This window comes from Mastacembelus armatus, chromosome 13, assembly GCF_900324485.2.
Source record: "Mastacembelus armatus chromosome 13, fMasArm1.2, whole genome shotgun sequence".
NCBI lineage: Eukaryota > Metazoa > Chordata > Actinopteri > Synbranchiformes > Mastacembelidae > Mastacembelus > Mastacembelus armatus.
In genome coordinates, this window is record NC_046645.1 from 10,777,158 (window position 1) to 10,796,516 (window position 19,359).

The window sequence follows — 19,359 nt, forward strand, 5'->3', positions numbered from 1 at the left end:
AGCTGAATAAGTGACCGGAGCAGCTGCTTCTTAATTAGGAAAATATAAAGCTGCTCTCACGAGGTACCAGGCCGCACGCGCGTTCCGTGATTGGCACCTCTGATACATTTAAATGCGCTGCCTTCAAATGCTCCTCGGAATTTCAATATAGTTTGAATGGCACCAGCATTATTGCCGGTTTTAACGTGATGTTCATATATATTTGCAATGGTATTTGTTTTTATATTTATATATGTTTTTAATAACTAACTTTTTTGGCCATCAACCAGCCCAGTAGTTCATTTTCAATACTGGGGATTAGCCAAGAGCAAGTGAATAGACTGGTCCTCTTTAGATTTCTGAGAACATTTGAATGCAGCATGTGTCTTTTAGTTCGTACGCGTTTTCACCTCCATTTGTGAAGTGTTTGCTTTGATATGTTTGATTTTCATGTTTACCTCGACAAGCATCAGGTACAAATCATGTTTACGCTCCACTATTTGCCTTTTTAAACACACTACTTTGTATTAGAAAACGCAAACATCGGCACGTTTGTCACAACTGCGCTTCCGTAGTCACGGAAGTAATGTTTCACAACCATAAGGGCTCCGGCGTGACATTCATTGGGTTGCCGGAGTTGGGGGTTGCATTAAAGGAGGACTACGACCACCTTGTGTCCGACCAAAGCTGTTGGCAGAATGAGAGTACTTAAAGCGGGTCTGTCTGTGGCTAAAACGCACCTTCTGGCACCGGGGAGCGTCACTCTTAAAAAGGTAACGTGACGTTTTAGCTGTGGTGTTGATTTGACGTCCAACGTCCTCATGAACAGCCAGATCTGATCTGCCATCAATCTGTTTCACAATCAGTAAACAGACAGATTGGTTTGATGTGGCTCTCCCTCTGTGCCATCTCCACAGGTGCTCGTAAATAGCTGTCGCACATGTGGCTCCGGCGTCTTTCCCAACGACCGGATCCGCAACATCGGGATCTCGGCTCACATCGACTCGGGGAAGACTACCCTGACCGAGCGTGTCCTCTACTACACCGGCAGGATAGCAGAGATTCACGAGGTGAGTGACTGTTAGTGTTGGCAGCTCTTGCTGCAGTCAGGTGTCAGTGAACCCACCGTGGGGCCCCAAACTGGAGCTTCATGCTTAGGTCACCTTAGGTCCCCCGAGGCCTTAAGGTAAACCACTCATGATCCTCCCCTCTGCCGTGTGTAGGTGAAGGGGAAGGATGGAGTAGGAGCCACTATGGACTCTATGGAGCTGGAGAGACAACGAGGCATCACCATCCAATCAGCTGCAACATACACCATGTGGAAGAATCACAACATCAACATCATTGACACTCCAGGTACTAAAGTTTTACCATTTTCTGGTGTCTGTGCTTAATTTGAATGTATTTCACATTCATTATACTTTACACTCCACTCTACAACATTACAGAGGCAGACACTGGACTTTCACCTCACTGCCTGTCTAACCAGCTATTTTACTCAATTAGATTTTCAATACTAAACATAGGAAGAATTTTGGACCATTGGTGGCACTTTGGACTGAGGACTTTTTTCATTATTTGCTCAGGTTCTGCAAACTAAACCATTAATCAATAAACAAAATACCCATTGCCTCCATCCTCACCAACTACAACAATAAAATACTGTGTGCACATTAATGCATACTACTTATCTTTAGTTATACTACATCCACTGACAGGGTAGTGTCTCTACAGCGAGTACATTAATTTTTACACTTTCATAATATGTCAATATTTTCAGTAAAGTAACATTGTCCTGACAGTTATTGTGGCTCCAGCTCCAAAAACACTGGATGCTGCATTTTCCATAATGCAACCTAAAAATACCTTTTTATGAGATTCTCCCTGTGTGGTAAATGTTCACGTTTTTTCAAATATGCCCAGTATGTAATGTAGGTTCTCTGGTACAAACAGCTTGACCTAATGTTATTTTTTTTTAGTTGTGTTGTGGTGTAGAAGTATTACAATTCTAACTGCACTGGCTCTTGCAACAGATTGATCGTTTCACCATTAGCAGCCGCAGAGTTGCCCAAGTTTATAAGGAGAAGCTGTCAACATCTGTGAGTTGTAACGAATGTGCAGCTGCAGTTAAATGCATCTATTCCTCGGGTAGAAGTGTCATCACTGACTGAACAAATGCTGCAGAAGGTGGAGCATCCTGGTCTTTAGATGCATGATGCAAAGCGCAAGGTCACCAGTTTAAAAACCCATCTCTCACCTCTTAAATGTAATAACTGGCATAAATATAGTTTATTACATCTGTGGTTGACTCTGCATAGACATGAAGAAGCTTAAATAATTCCAAGACTGTAGGTCCTTTTCCATGTTTACTGTATTGTATTGTACATGTTTATTTATTTTTTTCATAATATCATTGTTGCCGTTGTTTTCCCAGGTCACGTGGACTTTACTATCGAAGTGGAGCGGGCACTGCGTGTGCTGGACGGAGCCGTGCTGGTTCTGTGTGCAGTGGGAGGGGTCCAGTGTCAGACCATGACAGTGAACAGACAGATGAAACGCTACAACGTCCCCTTCCTCACCTTCATCAACAAGCTAGACCGCATGGGCGCCAACCCCAGCCGTGCCCTGCAGCAGTTGAGGTGCACTGGGCTCGAAGAAAAAAAATAACAATAAACAGCAACAGAGTGAATCCCCATGTCGCTGTCGTTTTGTTGCATTTAGTAGTTGACGTTCAATCAAATATTCCATAAGCAATACTGTAATCAACTGTAGTTTGTTTTTGTTCACATTTCTTCACACTTACTTTGTCTTAATTTCTCTTTAGATCCAAACTGAACCACAATGCAGCTTTTGTGAGCATCCCCATCGGCCTGGAGGGGAACATGCGTGGCATCATTGACCTTATAGAGGAGCGGAGCATGTATTTTGAAGGTCCATTTGGGTAAGAGATCGTTTTCCCTAATAGTGTAATTTTATTTTTATCTGCACTATAGTTGAGAACTTAGCAAGTTCTCAACTATAGTTCATTTATTGTTTATTTTGCTCATTCGTATAAATTGTGTCTCAGTTTCTGTCTGCGGTTTTTACTTTAAATGGGACCTACCTCTATTGTAGCCAAGCTGTCTTCACTCAAAGACAGAAAAAGAATAAAATAATGTTTGTTTTTGAGTGTTCATTTCTGTCTCGTTACCAACTTCTGAGATTCTGTTGCTGAACAATATAAACTTGGTACATTGTTTTTTGTTTTTTTTTTTCTCCCTGCAGTCAAACTGTTCGCTATGACGAGATCCCGGCAGATTTTCGTGCCGAGGCCACAGAACGGAGGCAGGAATTGGTGGAGTGTGTGGCCAATGCTGATGAAGCCTTGGGAGAGATGTTCTTGGAGGAAAAAATTCCAACCAATGATGACTTGAAGGTTTGTGTCTATAGAGCGTGGACATGACAAATGTGATACGTAGTTGATTCATTAGAATTTTAAAATGACTCATTTTACCATTAATTTTTTGACTTTAGAAGCAGACAAGACAAAGAGTCACCACGCCAGACTTTCTGGCAGTTTGTCCAAAACATTGTGCAGAAATTTTAGCTATTAAACTATTACTGTGATTTAATTTCTACCAATGTTCTTTCATGACATTGTCTATTCATTAAATTCATCTAACTAGGCCTTTCAAAATTCATTAGATTACATATGTCAAAAAGTATGGAAACCCATTTTGTGGATGAAGAAGAAAAAAAAACATGTAACTATCCCTCAGTCTCTTCTCCCTTTACTATCTGCCAGGCTGCGATCCGCAGAGCCACAGTGCAGCGTCTCTTCACCCCAGTGTTGGTAGGCACAGCACTGAAAAACAAGGGTGTCCAGCCTCTACTGGACGCTGTCCTGGATTACCTGCCAAACCCCACCGAAGTCAAAAACTATGCAATCCTCAATAATGAGTAAGAAGAAATGTCTTTTTGTAAGGCATTTCTGCTCAAATTGTGAAAGTAGATGGCATTAAATAATCAGATTTGAAATTTTCATTCAATTATTTCAGAGAAAGCCAATTTTGAGAAATTATGTGAGAAACTGATGTTTTTGTGTTTTTACTGTTAGAGATTCCAGTGAAACATCAAAAATTCAAATGGACCCTACAAGAGACCCTGCAAACCCCTTTGTTGGTTTGGCCTTTAAACTGGAGGTACAACATCTCTCGTATATTCTAGTACTGTCTTTTTCATTTCACCAATTTTGCAGGAAGGTCCTCACTCAGTCTGTCTCGTTTCCTCTGGTCTTTTACATGAACAGGCAGGGAGGTTTGGTCAGCTGACATATGTGCGGGTGTACCAGGGCTGCCTGAAGAAGGGGGAATACATCCACAACACACGCACAACCAAGAAAGTCAGAGTTCAGAGGCTTGTGCGTCTCCATGCCGATCAGATGGAGGTGAGAATAAACCAGCCAACATCCGCAGGCCAATTTTCCAGCTTAAACAGTAGAGCAGCATGACTGGTCATAATACTTAGGTTCCTCTTTTGGCTTCACTCAAGTGTATAGATAACAACCACATCCCCTGTGATACCAAAGTAACGTTTCCATCCGTCTTGCGTCATGAGAAAACATGAAACATCAACAACAGGACAACAATCAGTTATTAAAAATGAGACATTTGGATCAGCTCAGTCCTGAAATGCAGCATCTTGTCCTCTTGTCTCCATCACTCCTTTGTCTCCGTTTCATCCATGCTGTTTCAGGATGTGGATGAGGTTTATGCAGGAGACATCTGTGCTCTGTTTGGGATCGACTGTGCTAGTGGAGACACTTTTACATGTAGGACCAACGCCAACCTTTCCATGGTGAGTAGTTTTAATGTGAATCACAAGTGAAAGAGCAGGGCACCTGCACATATTAATGTGTGTTTGGAAATTATTATTGTGCTTTACTCCACAATATAGCTTAAGGAGAATCTTGTGTCTATGTAATTTTGTCCCACAGGAGTCAATTCACATCCCAGACCCCGTCATTTCCATGTCAATGAAGCCAGTCAACAAGGTAAAAAAAAAAAAAAAATACATGAACTGTATGTGCTGTATAAATCTTAACTGTACAGTCTGAATCTACAACTTTTTCCTTTGTCATTTTCTATCCAACAGAATGACCTGGACAAATTCTCCAAAGGCATCAACCGTTTTACCAGGGAAGATCCGACATTCAGAGTGCATTTTGACACAGAGAGCAAAGAAACCATCATTTCGGGGATGGGCGAGCTGCATCTGGAAATCTACTCCCAGGTACACAGTCAAATATTGTGCAACTCCAGGATGCACTGCATGCTTGATACAACATGTAAGAATGGCTTTAGTTAATGGATCGGACAGTTGACCTCAAAACACCAAGTAACATACTTTAATGACAGTGTTGTATATCAAGTGGGTTTTAATTTATGATTTGGAGCTGTCAGAAGAAGCCCTCTGTAACAGTCAGTGTCTCTGCGATAAAATCAGCTTGTTGCTTAGGAATTTTTTAATGTTCTAAAAAGAAGAAAAGTGCTGTCTCTGGCCTATCATAACTGGTAGAGACTACACAACAAATCAATTCTAATGCTCTGAGCTTTTGTGTTTTTGGAACGGGCTCTAGTTGAGATATCCAGACCTCAACAAATAAGACTGAACTTCAGTCTCACCTGCTTGTTCTGTTGTTTTTGCCCCTTTTCTTATTTGTTTTGGTTTGTTGTTTCAGAGGATGGATAGGGAATACAACTGTGCCTGTGTGATGGGAAAGCCCAAAGTAGCTTTCAGAGAGACGATCACCGATCCTGTGCCGTAAGTCCTGACCATGTGACTGACACACACACACAGAACAGCTTAAACTAAGGTAATAGTTTTTATACACCCTTTAATTGGACTACACTAATTGGACTAAACCAAAAAAAAGACAGTATAATGTAAAGTATTGTAATGTATTATTATATATGATGGGTAAATCCGGCTGCTGATAGTACAAACGCCAACCTTTCTGTAGTTTCTGCAGCAACCATCAACAGGAAGTGTTGGTTTAGTACTTACAGCCTCATCATAAACACATTCAAGCTCCATTATTGGAATACAAGACGTTTTAGTCGTAATGGCAGTGGGATCAATTTCAGCAGTTTAGTTTATGTTAGGAGGCTTTTCACAATGACAGCGAGGCAGCTGCTCCATCTGCAGCACTTTAACTCCCTCTGATGGAGACCAGGTGAACAGCAGTTTCCAGTGAATGATTTCCTGCAAGAATATACCACAGTGTGTCAGATTAACATGAGATGTCAAGCAGTAAAACTGTTCCTTTATATAGTAGAGATCCAGCATGAGTGTCAGTGCTCATCATAACCCACTAAGGTACCGGAACAGTTTACTGTAAGATGCCATTCTTGGTTGATAGGATTGACTTCTGTATCAACTTGTTAATTTGGAAAAGCAGTTAATCAGGTTTGTTAACATAAACATTCATATTTACAGCTTCATAAATGCTGAGACCAGCTTTTTTTTTTTTTTTCATGTTTCATTTCATTAGAAAATTATTAAATAGCGATTTTGCCTTAGTTGCATATTGGACTAAAATGTAACAGTTGTCATTTGCAGTAGCCATCCGGTTCACCAGAGCGAAGAAAAATTCATGATTAACATAATTGTTAGTTGCAGTCCTTGATATTACACTTGCCAGGTGTTTTACTAAGTGATGGGGGATTATTGTTGTGAGTGTTTTTACCTGAGACACCATCTCATGCAGCAGAATGCCATAGTCAAACTTCAGCTGGTCGTTCTCAGTCGCCTGCAGCAAACAAGGGAAAAATGAAGCCAAAGCATGGAAAGTGAGTCCATTGCAAATGTCACAGATTTAATCCTCAGTTGGTGTGCAGCTTAAGAAAAAAAATCTTTTCTGTTGTAAACAACATAACAATTAGCCCTACTGATCAATGAAAGATTGACGAGCAGACTCAACGACAGATAGAACAACCTACCAGCTGCGTGATGTTGGCCACCTGAGCCATGTTGTACAGTGTGTTTTCGTTGGATTCATTCAGCATGATGAAGCTGGAGGCCAAGATACCCAGGTGCCAGAAAGGCTGCATGTCAGGCTCAATGTTACCATAGCTGTCTGTTGGTCAGAGTGTCACGAAGGAGGTTAGATCATTGTGTGTATTCAATGGGGCTTTATAATGCAACATTTGCCTCGTCGAGTGTCGACACACTGTGTGCTCATAAGGTGCAGTAGATCGGTTTCAGGATCAGTGATGACAGAGTGGTTGTTAGTGTTGAGAGGAACACTTGAGTTCACTTAAAAACAACAAACTCTTAACAGTGTTGAAACCCCAGAATGCAACAGCTTCAGATGGTCGGTGTTGTGCAATGTATGTGAGTTTTTCTTGTACAAACCAGGTAAATGTGTTTTCAACAGGCTTTGGTTCGTTTTGTACTGTTGATACAAGGCCTCCTCTTGAGATTTAATGCTGATTTTCAGGAGCTCCTGACATGAGGCGTGGACCTGGGGCGAGCCCTGGCTCTCTCCCCTCGGAAACAACACCTCAGCAGAGAGTTTCTCTGTCGTCTGGACGCAGTGGATTAAAAAGAGGCAGAGAGGGAAAAGGCACTTAGGAAAGAGGTGGTTTACAGAACAAAGGCGTAGTCCAGTCAGTGAAGGTTGCAACATACTATTAATCATACAAGCCACTGTGAGGCTCCTTTTAACTGCTGTTTTAAGTAAAGCTCTTTCATATCGGGTCAGACCTGCCCATTGCAAAACCAGAGATTAACTGTGTGTATCTTTCCATGAACACAGTGGTGAGAATAATGCTAAACATGGATTATCTTCACAGACGAACTCAAACGAGCATGATAGTAAACCTCTAAAAGCACAATAAAGATTTTAAATGATCTGGTTCAGAAAAAATATATATTAGATGTCTCATTTTAATTATATAACTTCTTATATAACTATATAATGTCATATTTAGGAAAAAGAAAAGAAAAAAGAAAAACATCCTACATTGCTAATGAACTCCTGCACGGTGATTTCCAGCTTATACTTTCTTCCTGTGTCTGCCACATCCTGAAATGGAAATCAGAAATAAACCACAGTCAAACGTGCATACCATCACTACTCCCTGTGTAAACCTTGTATACCTATAAAGGTCAAAGGTTCACATTGCGATAGTGGAGTTCAGCTGACCTCTGCGTGTCCGCTGTGGACCCTGTGCAGTCCAAACAGCCTGTAGGGCGAGCCGTAGCGGGTGTTGAGGTAATGTTGGACCACCTGGGCTGCCCTCCGAGCAGGGTAGTGATTGGGATTCAGCTCACCAGTCGCCATCACATCCTCCTCAGCTTTCACCACTGCTGATACTTTCTCCTGTTGACCCTAAGAGAAAGAGAGGAAACAATGAAGAGCAGGGATGGGCTGCCAGTTCCTGGAGGACTTTGAGCCTCAGCTGTCAGTGGGGTGGAGCTTTTCGATCAGTTTACCTTTAGTTAAGAAAAGCTTTGGCCACAAGGAAGACATCCATTGACCAAGTAGACAGGAAAGCAAACATCACAAATACAGGATGAAGAGGTGTGAGAGCTGAAAAATGTGAACAGTGAATTAAATAAACATTTTGCCTGTAAGGAGAAAGCTGAGACTCCCTGACTAGTTTGATTTGTTCGGTATTCAGGGCCAGCAGCTCCTCATGCCAGTGGAAAAATGACTTCCCTCTTCCTGTCAGAGCTCTTTTGAGGACTGCCCCTTTTTAAAGGGACAGATCTCTTTTCTGTTGTTCCATATCCATTCTTTATCAGCTTTACCCAGCGTGCAAACATCGAGCCTTAAAATATGTTGAGGTAGGAATTGATTGTATTACTTCTGAGTTAGTAGATTTATACAGGCCTACACTGGTGACTCCTCCACAAAAAAATACTGGTATATATTCATTTATTATGCAAGATTAGAAATACAGGTGCAAAACACTTTAAGCAGGATTTTTGTTTCGTCAATAGACAGATGTATTAAAGGAATATTTTAAGAGAAAATTGTTAGCACAAAAACAGTCACAAAAACTGTTGATTTCACAACAGGCTCAATAACATCTGTAAAATTATTAGATGACTGATGTGTGTATCAGTTTTTAAAGATTTTTAAAGCAGATAACACAAGAGTCAAATGGCAGCCGGTCCCATTATGTCCCCCAGCTTTAGGATCTGGATGTTTTGTCTGATTTTCCATAGGTTTGATTTCACCCATAAGAAGCAGTCTGGTGGCTCCGGGCAGTACGGTAAAGTTATCGGTGTCCTTGAGCCGCTGGAGCCAGAGCATTATACAAAGGCGGAGTTTGAAGATCGAACTGTTGGAACCAACGTCCCAAAACAGTTTGTGCCAGCTGTTGAAAGGGTACGTACGAAAACAGTACACACAGAACTCAATTTTCTCAACACTTCAACTGTTTTCTCATTTCTTGTTTCTTATGTTCTATCCTATCCCACTGCAGGGCTTCATGGAGTCCTGTGAGAAGGGACCCCTGAGCGGCCACAAGATCTCTGGAGTCAGATTTGTCCTGGAAGATGGAGCGAATCACATGGTCGACTCCAATGAGATTTCCTTCATCCGTGCAGGGGAGGGCGCTCTGAAGCAGGGTGAGTGTCCACTACATGGGATCTGACCTGTTATTTCATTCTGTATTGTTGTCACTGTTTGCTGACGCTGTCTTTGGTGTTCCCACCACAGCTATGGAAAAAGCCAACACAATCATCCTGGAGCCAGTCATGTCTGTGGAGGTTGTGGCACCTCAGGAGTTTCAGGGAACAGTCATTTCTGGGATAAACCGTCGGCACGGTGTTATCACAGGACAGGACGGGGCGGAGGGATACTTCACTCTGTACGCTGATGTGGGTCAAGTTTGTATTTTCTATTTACAGTAGTTATTTTGCATGTTGTCTGTAAGCATACGACATTTGTCACGTCGTCCTACATGCATTTGTATTGCTGCTAATTTCAGCCTGTTTCTTCTAACAGATTCCACTAAACAACATGTTTGGCTACGCCACAGAGCTGCGCTCCTGCACTGAAGTAAGTTTTACCCTCAAACTATGTAGTTCTTTATAGTCCAGATCGTGCTGGGGATTGGTTTGGGTTCAGAAGTGGTGGTGACATATAAAGTCATTTTTTGACAATGATACATAAATCCCTGTAACGATAATCCTCCAATCACATTCAAAATCATATTTAGTTTCCCTCATGGAGTCTGAATAAATATAGTTTTTAGATTTGCTGTAAACAGTGTTTTTCTGCTGTAAATTAAAACTTTGATTAAAGGAGTTTCTGCAGGCTTCCTCTCAGGGTGATGGCACAACATGTACAGAGGAGTTTGAAAATTCAGAAAACTACAACATGACATTCTAAAAGTAACATCTTGTCTTTTTTTTTTTTAAGGGGAAAGGAGAGTACACCATGGAGTACAACAGATATCAGCCCTGCCTGCCAGCCACACAAGAAGAACTCATCCACAAATACTTGGAGGCTACAGGGCAGCTCCCTGCAAAGAAGAACAAGTGGAAGAATTGAAAACTGACTATACACACTAGTTGGACTTTGCCATAATTACCATCCCTCTTTTAAACACCTCTTCTGCCCAACTGTGACTCAACAATAAGGCTCAGGGTGGTGGAGACAAACTTTTGTTTTGCTTTACTTTTAACTTTGACTTTTGTCATGCGGTTTCCTCCCTAGTGATTGACCACTGTAGAAAAACATATTTATTACCTTGATTTTTAGATCTCAATGCTCTGCAGCCAGTGTTTGCAGGAGGAGTGGTTATAATGAAAACTTCAAGCAAACTGAGTGTTTTGGCTTGAGCTTATAATGGCTTTTGTACTATGTACAGGAAGGTCTTGGTGCAATAATGATTGCAACAAAGGTATATATTGTTGTTTTAACATGTAGTTCTTTCTCTGTGTAGATCATTTATTTCCCAACGAAGTGGTGGAAGTACTTTTTTTTTTTTTTTTTTTTTTTTTTTTTTAGAAGAAAACCTCAAAGCAGCACCACCCTGTTCTGTTAAACTTGAGCAATTTCTGCAGATACTTCACATGTTCACTGCCCTGATTAGCCACAAACCTCTGTAAAAACTAAAAGCAGCAAAAAAAAACACAATTATGCACCATTACCAGACAGAGCTAGTTCCTTCTCATCTGTCCAAATATTTCTGTATTCTCTCCCACCTGAAGTACGCTGCTGGAATGATTTGACACGTCCAACGAGGCAGCTTCGGGTCTGATAGTCGCACAGGGGCTCCCAGTCACCCCTGCAAACGCGGCCAGAACGACGACCATCACCAAGCTCATTCCTCTGTTCTGTAAAACACAGTTGTTAGAGAAAAGGGAATAAACACTTCTGTGAAAGCATGCAGGCAGGGAAATGACCCTCCTGTCTGTGTGGGCTTATGCAACAAGAGGGAGGAGGGGAAGCAGAGAAGAGACTGTCCAGACCCCACTGTCTTCCTGGCATCGTCTGTTTCTCTTTTTTCTCTTAACTAAACAAACCACTCAGCTCTTATCTGGTTAATATGCTCTCATGCACTTACGTACTTAAATTGTCAGCCGCTAAATGTTTCAACAGCCTGGCAAGAAGACGTGATCAATTTAGGAGCAGTTATCCCATTAGAGCTCCTGCTCATGAAGCAGGTGGGATTAATATGGGAGCTTGATGTGTTGCAGCCTCGTCAAGGCCACAGTGTGTTAGATTAAATGCGGTGGGGGGGGGGGGCACTGAGCCAAATGAAACATGCCCTGGGAATTTGTGTTTAGGGCAGCTAAAACAAAAAATCTACACAGTTTAAAACCTCATGTTATGCTGCAAAGTGATGTTATGTAACATGTGGAACCACTTGAGAAGTGAGTTAACTATCAAACATCAACAACACAATATTCCCACAGGAAATGCTGCTATTGTCTGAATATACACTTTGTAAAATTCTTCATGGACCACAACCCAAGATAATATCAGGCCAGACTCATAAACCCTGTAATTTTTGAGCAGAGTTATGATTCTCATGTAACCTGGGCCGTCACTATCTGTATCATCGCTTATCACAACAATTATTTTTACAATTCCTCAAAGAAGTTTGTTTTAAATTTTGGTTTGTCCAAAAAAAAGAAAAAGCAATCATATTCAGGTTACAAGAAGCAAGATCACACACTAGAGGAACTGGAATCAAAGTGGTTGTTCATTCATTCTCTGTGGAACTGATTATTTCAGATATAATCGCCATCAGTCACAAAGGAGAAACATTTAAGGGATGTAAAACCTTTAATGAAGTGATGAAGTGATCAACATTAAAACAAAGAGGTAATGCAGCAAAGTGAGGTGTGTAAACTGAGTTGCAGTAAATGAAATCAACTCAAGCACACCACAAAACTGAATTATGCCTAAGATTAATCACTCTAACAGTAAATATTTTATAATATGTGTATAATATGGCAACTGAGTATATATACAAAATTATTAGATGTACTAACTTTATATTATACAATTGAAAATACATTTAAGACACAGAACATATCTTTGTCAACTTGTTCTTCTTCCTCTTCTTCACATGAGACATTTGTTGGTAAACAGGTACATTTTGATCATGTCTGCTGGAACAGTTCCTACCTTTATTTTCCTGTCTTATATATTCATTTTGGTTATTTCTCAGCTGCACATCACGGGGGAGATTATCAATAAGCTCATAGAGGGTAAAGATGCTAAAGCAGATTTCATCGTAGGCTGTTTTAGTGCCACACTCAAACAGGCACGCGAAGGCTACAGCAGGTGGTGATCCAGGTGAGGGTGGTAGCTCCACGTAGGCCAGGTCAGAGTAGGCACTGGGGCCTTCATAGATCACCCAGGGGCCATGCCAGCTGTCTGGATCTCTGGGAAACAGACTGAGAAACATGCCTAGATCCTTTCTTGCAGTGGTCCATGTTGGGTGGGAGTAGACTACCCATGTGGGGGTAAGGAAATCTGGGGAGGGACTGTGACTTGGTGCCAATAGGCCTGTGAAAACAGATGTGTTGACATTTGGAGAGGGAGAGATGTTATTTAAGTTGGTCATGCATGATGTCCAGTGTCTGGAGAAGTCTATGGGTTGGTGTAAGTAATGGGTAAGGCTTTGAAATAGATGTAATGGGGCAGGAAATCCAACAGAGCTACCGTGACAACCGTTTCGAGGCTCCACCAGTCGCTGCACCAGCTGCCCCTCCTGAAACACCGCTCCATCATCCAGACTCAGGGCCTGCACCCTGTAACCCAGCGGGCTGCGGGCATTACAGTACAACACATTAGTCCCATCCTCTTCATCCACAGACACCACCTGACACTCCACACTTTCTGGGCCTGGCACTGCCTCCCCAAATCGCCAGGTTCTCCCATGGTTGTCACTGTGAAAGCAAAAAGCACGGGGGGTGGTCTGGCAGAGTTTTCCGAAACACTCTTTGCACTCAATGTGGTAAGCATAGGCAGGAATGAGCAAGCGACCTGATTTCAACTGGATGCCATGACCAGGGCCGAGAGCGAAAGTGGCCCATTCTGCAAGAAAGGAAGAAAAAGGTGCAGTGTTAGAATTCCAAACTATGTATTCTGCAATCTCACCACTAAATGACACTCATTTTTCCACATTTTCCACATTGTACCTTTAATGATAGAGGATAAATTTTGTACTCCTCTTTTAAAAATCAGCATTCAGTTGCATTAGGATCTATTAGGAACTATTAGTTTGGCTTAAACCAAAAGTGTCATGATTTCAAGTCTTGATTTCCAGTTTTAAAAGACCACTTTCTATGTTTGTCACAGTCAGAATGAATCATCAGAATAACACAATCAGTATAATTTAGGCTGGATTTATGCTCTATGAATGTTTTTCTCTGACCTTTAATGGTGTCTCCTATGACCCTCTTGGTAAGGTCAGTGACAGGACTCCAGGTGTGTCCGTCATCAGTGCTGCATATGAAGCAGAGTCTGGTTACATTCTTCCCCGTCACCAGCTGATAAGACTCTGAGGTGTTGCCCAGAACAGCGATGAAGAACACAAAGAGAGTACTGGTGAATTCATCGTACACTGGGCACGGGTTCATGGACCGGTGACCCGGCAGGAAAGCAGTGCCCAGGACACGCATGTCCTCCCACTTAGGCAAAAAAAAAAAAGAAGGAATAGAGTTTTTACAGTAAAAATAATAAATGTAATATTTATAACCTGATAAGCAGCTCTAACTTTAACCTTGAATTTTGATCTATATTTTTATTTTTGCTTTTACAGGAGCAGATAGAAGTCCTTCATCTCTAGGGCTACCACTGACCTCTACATAATTCCTGTAGAAAGCGCCTCTCCTCATGACCAGCAGGTGAGCCTGAGAGTCAGATGGGCTGAGTCTCTCCTCACAGAAGGCCAGGAAGGATCTGGAGCGGGACAGGTAGAGCAGTGCTGGGACTCTGTATGTCACTCCATTTGGCTCCTTGTGGAAAAGCATCGACCTCGCAGGAAAATAGGGCAACCTCATACTCTCTGGTGGTGGTTTTCACTATACTGAACAAGAGGTAACACAAAGACACCCAGCTAAAACAATCATAACAAAGCTAAAGAAAGATAAAGAGGCAAGCAGGTGAAAAATACACAAAATACATCAATGTCTATATAATAGACAAACTCTTACAGTAAACAGAGGGCTGAAAGAATTTGGTAGATATAGTATGAGTAATGTAATAAATTACTGAAATGAGAACAAAATACTGAAACATTACTTAAACATTACAACACTTCTGTGTTCTTCTGATAGTGGAGGCCCCTGCTCAAGTTGTTAAATTCAGATTCATTCGGACAAGACAAGTGATTTTTATGTTAAGTGTTTTTCTTATTACTCTACATCATAATATCCCGAATATGATTTTAACTAAAAAAAATGCCACAACAACAAGTCTGATTAAATCCTAAAAAAGAAAACATGCCTGTGCTGTTGTGGAGGAGTTGTACAAGTGACACAAAGTGGTTTTGAATAGACCACAAAGTGTTAAACAGCCTGCTCACAAATATTATATCTTTTAGCAACTACAGCAACTACAGCATCACGGGTCATCAGTACATACTCACACTGGGAAAATATGAAGACGAAATTGTGCAGGTACTTACATTCAAACTACTCCTTGGGACGATGTACAGTGTGTGTCAGGGCTCGAACTTCTGGTTGACGGTGTAGTACGTGAGTGTGTAGTTAGTTTGTGTGTGTTTATGGGTGAGGGTCTAAAAGATATGACCTCCCCACTCAGTTCCCTTTTCAGTGCAGCAGTATGGCACACTGTTCACTGACCCAGAAATGGGCCACACTCATCAGATCTAGCTTTGGATGAATCAGCAGAAAGCAACCTTTGTGGAAATGAAGGCCTGGTGTAGGACACACTGAACCATGATTTGATGAGCTGCCTTCACAGTGGCCTAGTTTACTTTTATTTTCTGCAGAATGTGTAGCAACTAAGACTTAAACCTCATGACCTCTACAGCGGACTTAATTATTAATTATACATTGTAATCATGGGGTATATAATACACTATGTTACATTTCATAGGACATCATTCTGATAAAAAAAAAACACCAGAGAAGTTTTTACAACTCTGTAACTGAAAGTTGTTCTCATTAATAAATTATAACTGATCTATAATAGACATATTAACTTAGTTACTATCTCAAAGTTAGGTATGAAACTTAGAGGTCATTTAGCTGTAGGAGGATTTTGCTGATAGTCTTAACCAGAGACTGTACAGAGCCACACTGGTGTCTTCAAGGTCGTACCTGCAAAACATGGTTTATGTGTAGTCACTCCCATAAAGTTTCTCACATCCACCTCATGTATAAATGTGGTTGCAGAGAAGAGAAGAAATGTTCTTTCTTCCTTTCTCACTCTGTGTTGACTGAACCCGGGTTCACCCGTAATCATTAAAGGAGACTTATGACTGCATTTTCTTTATGTTTCATTTCTTGTTTTGTTCATCTTAGAAGAACTGATCTAAAATTGAGAATTTATTCAACAGAATAAATGTGTACCCCTGCCTACCCAAAGAGAGCTGGGATAGGCTCCAGTAGATCCCTGTGAACCTAGTTAGGAATAAGCAGGTATAGATGAAATAAGTTTTTATATAGAAAAATAAATCAGAAGGTGAGACCCATTTTATCAGTAAACTCATTTCAGGGTCGCTAATTGTGCACACAGATTTCCAATTTAAAGCCTACAGCACACCTTTCTGTATCATTCTGTATTATTCTGTATTGGCCTCAATATTATTGTACTTAAAGTAGTGTAAGAAAACTTCCTAGCAGCCTAAACTCGGGGGATAGCGTAACACGTACTTGTGATGTCATCAGACTGCGACTCAGCTCCACATGTCAGCGTGTGGACGTTTTGACGGTACTCCTTAAGGTGGGGAACTTTTAATCGATAATTTATCACTATTATACATCATTTTTCATCTGCGCATTAACAACAACGTGTTTGTTATGGCAGTCAAACCGTCAGCTGAACAACGAATTGCATATTAGCCTCGAGGCTAACAAGTTAGCAGAGCTAAAGCTCAGACTGTGTTGTGCGTTTGCTGTCAAATAGTTTTAGCTGAATTTTAGCTACCGGATAATTTACCGGTATAACCCTGCTGGTGTTAGAACTGTAGAGGGCAAACACATCCTGACAGGGCAACAGATTTTGACCTCACTAATTAAAATTTAGGATTTTAGTTCAGTTCAAATTTTAGGTAAACATTAGATATTTGATATTTAGTCTTTTTCCTTAAGTATTTTGACGCTACAGTTGTCGTCATCGTTGTTGTGTATAGTTACCATGGTTACAAGTGTTACCATCAGCCTCATTCAAGTCCTGTTGACAGTGTTTACTGGGAGAAACTACATGTAGGATGGCTTTAATATTAGAGTGAACATCTGGAGCAGAGGCAGCTAACCCTGCTCCTCCAGAGCCTGTTGTTAAGTTTATCTTATTATATGACCAGATTATAATCATTAATAGTATATAAGAAGTAGATTACTTTGGTGTCGCAGCTTGTGAAGGTGGGGTTAGTTTTCCTGCTGAGGTTTTGTCTGTGGTCCTGTGGAATTGTCCAGCATTATACCAAGACACGTGTTTAATATTTAATCTGTGTTTTTTAATAGAAATGGAGGGTTTTTTATTAATATAAAAATAGAAAGTGATAATTCCTGTTTTTTTAGTTGCTATCAGTGAAACACCACAAACTTGTGTTTAGTTGTTTCATATGGTCAGGCAGGTCAAGCATGGCCAGGCAGTGGTCCGGCGGCCACTCCACATCCATCCTGTGTGTTGGAGCTTCACCAGGACCTGAGGGTCTCCTTGCTTCAGGCTCTGAAGGGGGAGAGGTCACAGTTTGGAGCCAAGAAGGAACCATCCTAGGCAGACTCACCCTACCTGGGGAAGAGGACAGCACAAGTGTTGTGTTTTCACCTGCAGCTCCGGTCCAGTTGTATGTGTCACATGGAGACACTGTGAGTGTACTTGACCCCAGGAACCTAAAGGGCCACGTGCAGGAGTTTCATGGCGCAGGGGAAGAGGAGATTAATGCTTTGGCACTAAACGAGACAGGCTCGGCACTCGCGGTTGCTGATGACTCCGGGGCGGTGCGGATACTGGAGCTTCCTGGAGGGAAAGTGTGCAGGACTCTTCGCAGACACACTAATATCTGCTCCTCTGTGGCTTTCCGGCCTCACAGGCCCAATAACCTGGTGTCTGCTGGCCTGGACATGCAGGTGAGGGAAAGGAGATCCAAGAGCTTCACTGTTTCTATTTTATTTCATTCATTTCAATACAACAACTATATTTTGCATCATTCCTGTACTAGTTGTACCTTGTGTGACTTTAGGTGATGCTGTGGGGTCTGCAGAAGACTCGCCCACTTTGGACACTGAATCTTCAGGATGTAGCAGAGGAAGAAGATGGCCATCAGCAGCGTCCTGGTCAGCTTTTCAACCCTCCACTGGTTCACTGTGTTTCCGTCACGAGTTGCGGAAACATTTTGGGTTGTGCAGCAGAGGATGGGAGGGTGCATCTGATGCGGATCGGCAGCGGCTCTAAGCTGGAACAGCAAGGAGCAGTCAAAGCACACAGTCAGGGAGCCTCACAAGCCCACTTTGTGAGTTTTCTTTCCCACCCATACTGGCTCGTCACTGGTGGGAATGACGGCCAGGTCGCACTGTGGGACCTCAGTAAGCACCCAGTGGTGGCTCCAGAGGGAAAGGCCAAAACTAGAGCGACAGGACCACAACGCAGGAAGGGCAAGAGCAAGGAAAAGAGGAGAGAACAAATCCAGGATAAAGCAAAGACCCCAACCAAGGGGGAAGCAGAGAAAGAAGAAACTGAAATGGAAGGTGAAGCAGCAGCAGCAGGTGCACCGAAGGTGACGGACAAGAAGCCTGGACCTAAACTGAGCATTAGTCATGGGGACAAGGTGAATTGGCTGTGGCCTGCAGTGCTGAAAGGAGAGCCTAGTGTGGTAGTAGCAGACCAGAGCTGCAGTCTGACTGTCTACCCTTTGTCTCAACTATAGAGACATGCACCTTATGACATGTTTTTAATCTTTGTCATAGCAGTGCACCGCTTTGACTGGCCTCTAGTTTCAGCATGTCCTTCAGCAAATATAGTCCTGTTTGTTCCTGTCAGGAGCACTGGCATCATCATTGTTTTGGACTTACTCTCAAAAACATCATTCGGCTTAAAGATGCTCTAACTGGCTGAGTTAAGACAAACTCCCACATTTGAAAGTTTGAGTCCTGACAACACATTTTTGACCTGAGAGCAACTCGCTTTAGTGCTGAAACTAGCCCCTAACTTCATAAAAAGTTAGCAGTTTTAATAACTCCTCAGGCACTCCTGCGTCCATTTAGAAATACCCCTAGGGGCAAGAAGCTTTCACGGGTGCCCGGATCTCTGTTTTCTTCTTATTGTAATGTTAGAATTTGACACTGTCTACTCTCAGCCTGAGCTGCAGGCAGAAACCAAATACAACCAGTGTTCCAGGCAACTCTGAACAGTAAACAGTGCTGGAAGGCAGCTCTCATAAAAATACAGCTTGTATGAGATGGCACACTTTATTCATCAAGCTAAATATGTCATTTTTATTTTGTTATTTAATGCATCAGGAATAGCTCAGAAGGGTTTTGTGTGTGCGTTTGAGGGCCCATAAAAACTGTTTGGCGTGTGACACTGGATTAATTATATTACACTATCATATATTTATATTTTTGCACTGCAAAGCTACATTAGACAAAATAAATCTGCATTTAACAGTCAGTGGTGCTGTTTTTAAAGAAAATGTAAAAATTATTCAGCCTGTGTTGATTTTATTCATTATG

The 19,359-nt window shown here is 41.8% G+C and overlaps 4 protein-coding genes across 8 annotated transcripts; 2 read left to right on the forward strand and 2 right to left on the reverse strand.

Annotated features, from left to right (window-relative positions):
* Nucleotides 1-497: 497 nt before the first annotated feature.
* On the forward strand, nt 498-12,195 carry gfm1 (G elongation factor, mitochondrial 1). Its single transcript, XM_026316930.2, has 18 exons — nt 498-752; nt 897-1,049; nt 1,203-1,335; nt 2,414-2,618; nt 2,804-2,920; nt 3,244-3,394; nt 3,764-3,918; nt 4,076-4,160; nt 4,268-4,405; nt 4,714-4,815; nt 4,955-5,011; nt 5,113-5,250; nt 5,699-5,781; nt 9,196-9,358; nt 9,456-9,600; nt 9,692-9,852; nt 9,980-10,033; nt 10,397-12,195. The coding sequence occupies exons 1-18, from the start codon at nt 678-680 to the stop codon at nt 10,526-10,528; spliced, it is 2,247 nt and encodes a 748-aa protein (XP_026172715.1). The 5' UTR covers nt 498-677; the 3' UTR covers nt 10,529-12,195.
* Nucleotides 5,835-11,337, reverse strand: lxn (latexin). Of its 3 annotated transcripts, none has more exons than XM_026316991.2 (7): nt 8,458-8,683; nt 8,168-8,353; nt 7,985-8,047; nt 7,375-7,546; nt 6,960-7,096; nt 6,707-6,769; nt 5,835-6,222 (listed from the first exon to the last, which is right to left on the reverse strand). In XM_026316991.2, exons 2-7 carry the CDS (start codon nt 8,303-8,305, stop codon nt 6,109-6,111), a joined length of 687 nt encoding a protein of 228 aa, XP_026172776.1. In that variant the 5' UTR covers nt 8,306-8,353; nt 8,458-8,683; the 3' UTR covers nt 5,835-6,108. The 3 variants fall into 3 exon arrangements, with proteins under 3 accessions (XP_026172776.1, XP_026172768.1, XP_026172785.1); XM_026316983.2 differs by lacking the exon at nt 8,458-8,683 and adding an exon at nt 11,185-11,337 and having other exon boundaries at nt 5,838-6,222; XM_026317000.2 differs by lacking the exon at nt 8,458-8,683 and adding an exon at nt 10,727-10,813 and having other exon boundaries at nt 5,838-6,222.
* Nucleotides 12,196-12,506: 311 nt separating the features above from the next.
* neu4 (sialidase 4) lies at nt 12,507-15,202 on the reverse strand. Its single transcript, XM_026316940.1, has 4 exons — nt 15,126-15,202; nt 14,299-14,525; nt 13,872-14,127; nt 12,507-13,531 (listed from the first exon to the last, which is right to left on the reverse strand). Exons 2-4 carry the CDS (start codon nt 14,497-14,499, stop codon nt 12,507-12,509), a joined length of 1,482 nt encoding a protein of 493 aa, XP_026172725.1. The 5' UTR covers nt 14,500-14,525; nt 15,126-15,202.
* A 1,157-nt stretch (nt 15,203-16,359) lies between these two features.
* Nucleotides 16,360-19,329, forward strand: wdr53 (WD repeat domain 53). Of its 3 annotated transcripts, none has more exons than XM_026316971.1 (3): nt 16,360-16,408; nt 17,262-17,757; nt 17,871-19,329. In XM_026316971.1, exons 2-3 carry the CDS (start codon nt 17,269-17,271, stop codon nt 18,552-18,554), a joined length of 1,173 nt encoding a protein of 390 aa, XP_026172756.1. In that variant the 5' UTR covers nt 16,360-16,408; nt 17,262-17,268; the 3' UTR covers nt 18,555-19,329. The 3 variants fall into 3 exon arrangements, with proteins under 3 accessions (XP_026172756.1, XP_026172747.1, XP_026172738.1); XM_026316962.1 differs by having other exon boundaries at nt 16,361-16,408; nt 17,241-17,757; XM_026316953.1 differs by having other exon boundaries at nt 16,361-16,408; nt 17,258-17,757.
* Nucleotides 19,330-19,359: the final 30 nt, after the last annotated feature.

What these genes read in the sequence shown, in the direction of transcription:
- gfm1 (XM_026316930.2), top strand. Translation starts at nt 678, where the DNA reads ATGAGAGTACTTAAAGCGGGTCTGTCTGTGGCTAAAACGCACCTTCTG. An exon ending in CAACATCATTGACACTCCAG is followed by an intron (nt 1,336 to 2,413) that starts GTACTAAAGTTT and finishes TTGTTTTCCCAG; the next exon opens with GTCACGTGGACTTTACTATC. An exon ending in AGCTGCGCTCCTGCACTGAA is followed by an intron (nt 10,034 to 10,396) that starts GTAAGTTTTACC and finishes TTTTTTTTTAAG; the next exon opens with GGGAAAGGAGAGTACACCAT.
- lxn (XM_026316983.2), bottom strand. Translation starts at nt 11,307, where the DNA reads ATGAGCTTGGTGATGGTCGTCGTTCTGGCCGCGTTTGCAGGGGTGACT. An exon ending in ATTCCAGCAGCGTACTTCAG is followed by an intron (nt 8,354 to 11,184) that starts GTGGGAGAGAAT and finishes TCTTTCTCTTAG; the next exon opens with GGTCAACAGGAGAAAGTATC. An exon ending in TGCAGGAGTTCATTAGCAAT is followed by an intron (nt 7,547 to 7,984) that starts GTAGGATGTTTT and finishes CACTGCGTCCAG; the next exon opens with ACGACAGAGAAACTCTCTGC.
- neu4 (XM_026316940.1), bottom strand. Translation starts at nt 14,499, where the DNA reads ATGAGGTTGCCCTATTTTCCTGCGAGGTCGATGCTTTTCCACAAGGAG. An exon ending in TCTACAGGAATTATGTAGAG is followed by an intron (nt 14,128 to 14,298) that starts GTCAGTGGTAGC and finishes TTTTTGCCTAAG; the next exon opens with TGGGAGGACATGCGTGTCCT. An exon ending in CATAGGAGACACCATTAAAG is followed by an intron (nt 13,532 to 13,871) that starts GTCAGAGAAAAA and finishes CCTTTCTTGCAG; the next exon opens with AATGGGCCACTTTCGCTCTC.
- wdr53 (XM_026316971.1), top strand. Translation starts at nt 17,269, where the DNA reads ATGGCCAGGCAGTGGTCCGGCGGCCACTCCACATCCATCCTGTGTGTT. An exon ending in CTGCTGGCCTGGACATGCAG is followed by an intron (nt 17,758 to 17,870) that starts GTGAGGGAAAGG and finishes GTGTGACTTTAG; the next exon opens with GTGATGCTGTGGGGTCTGCA.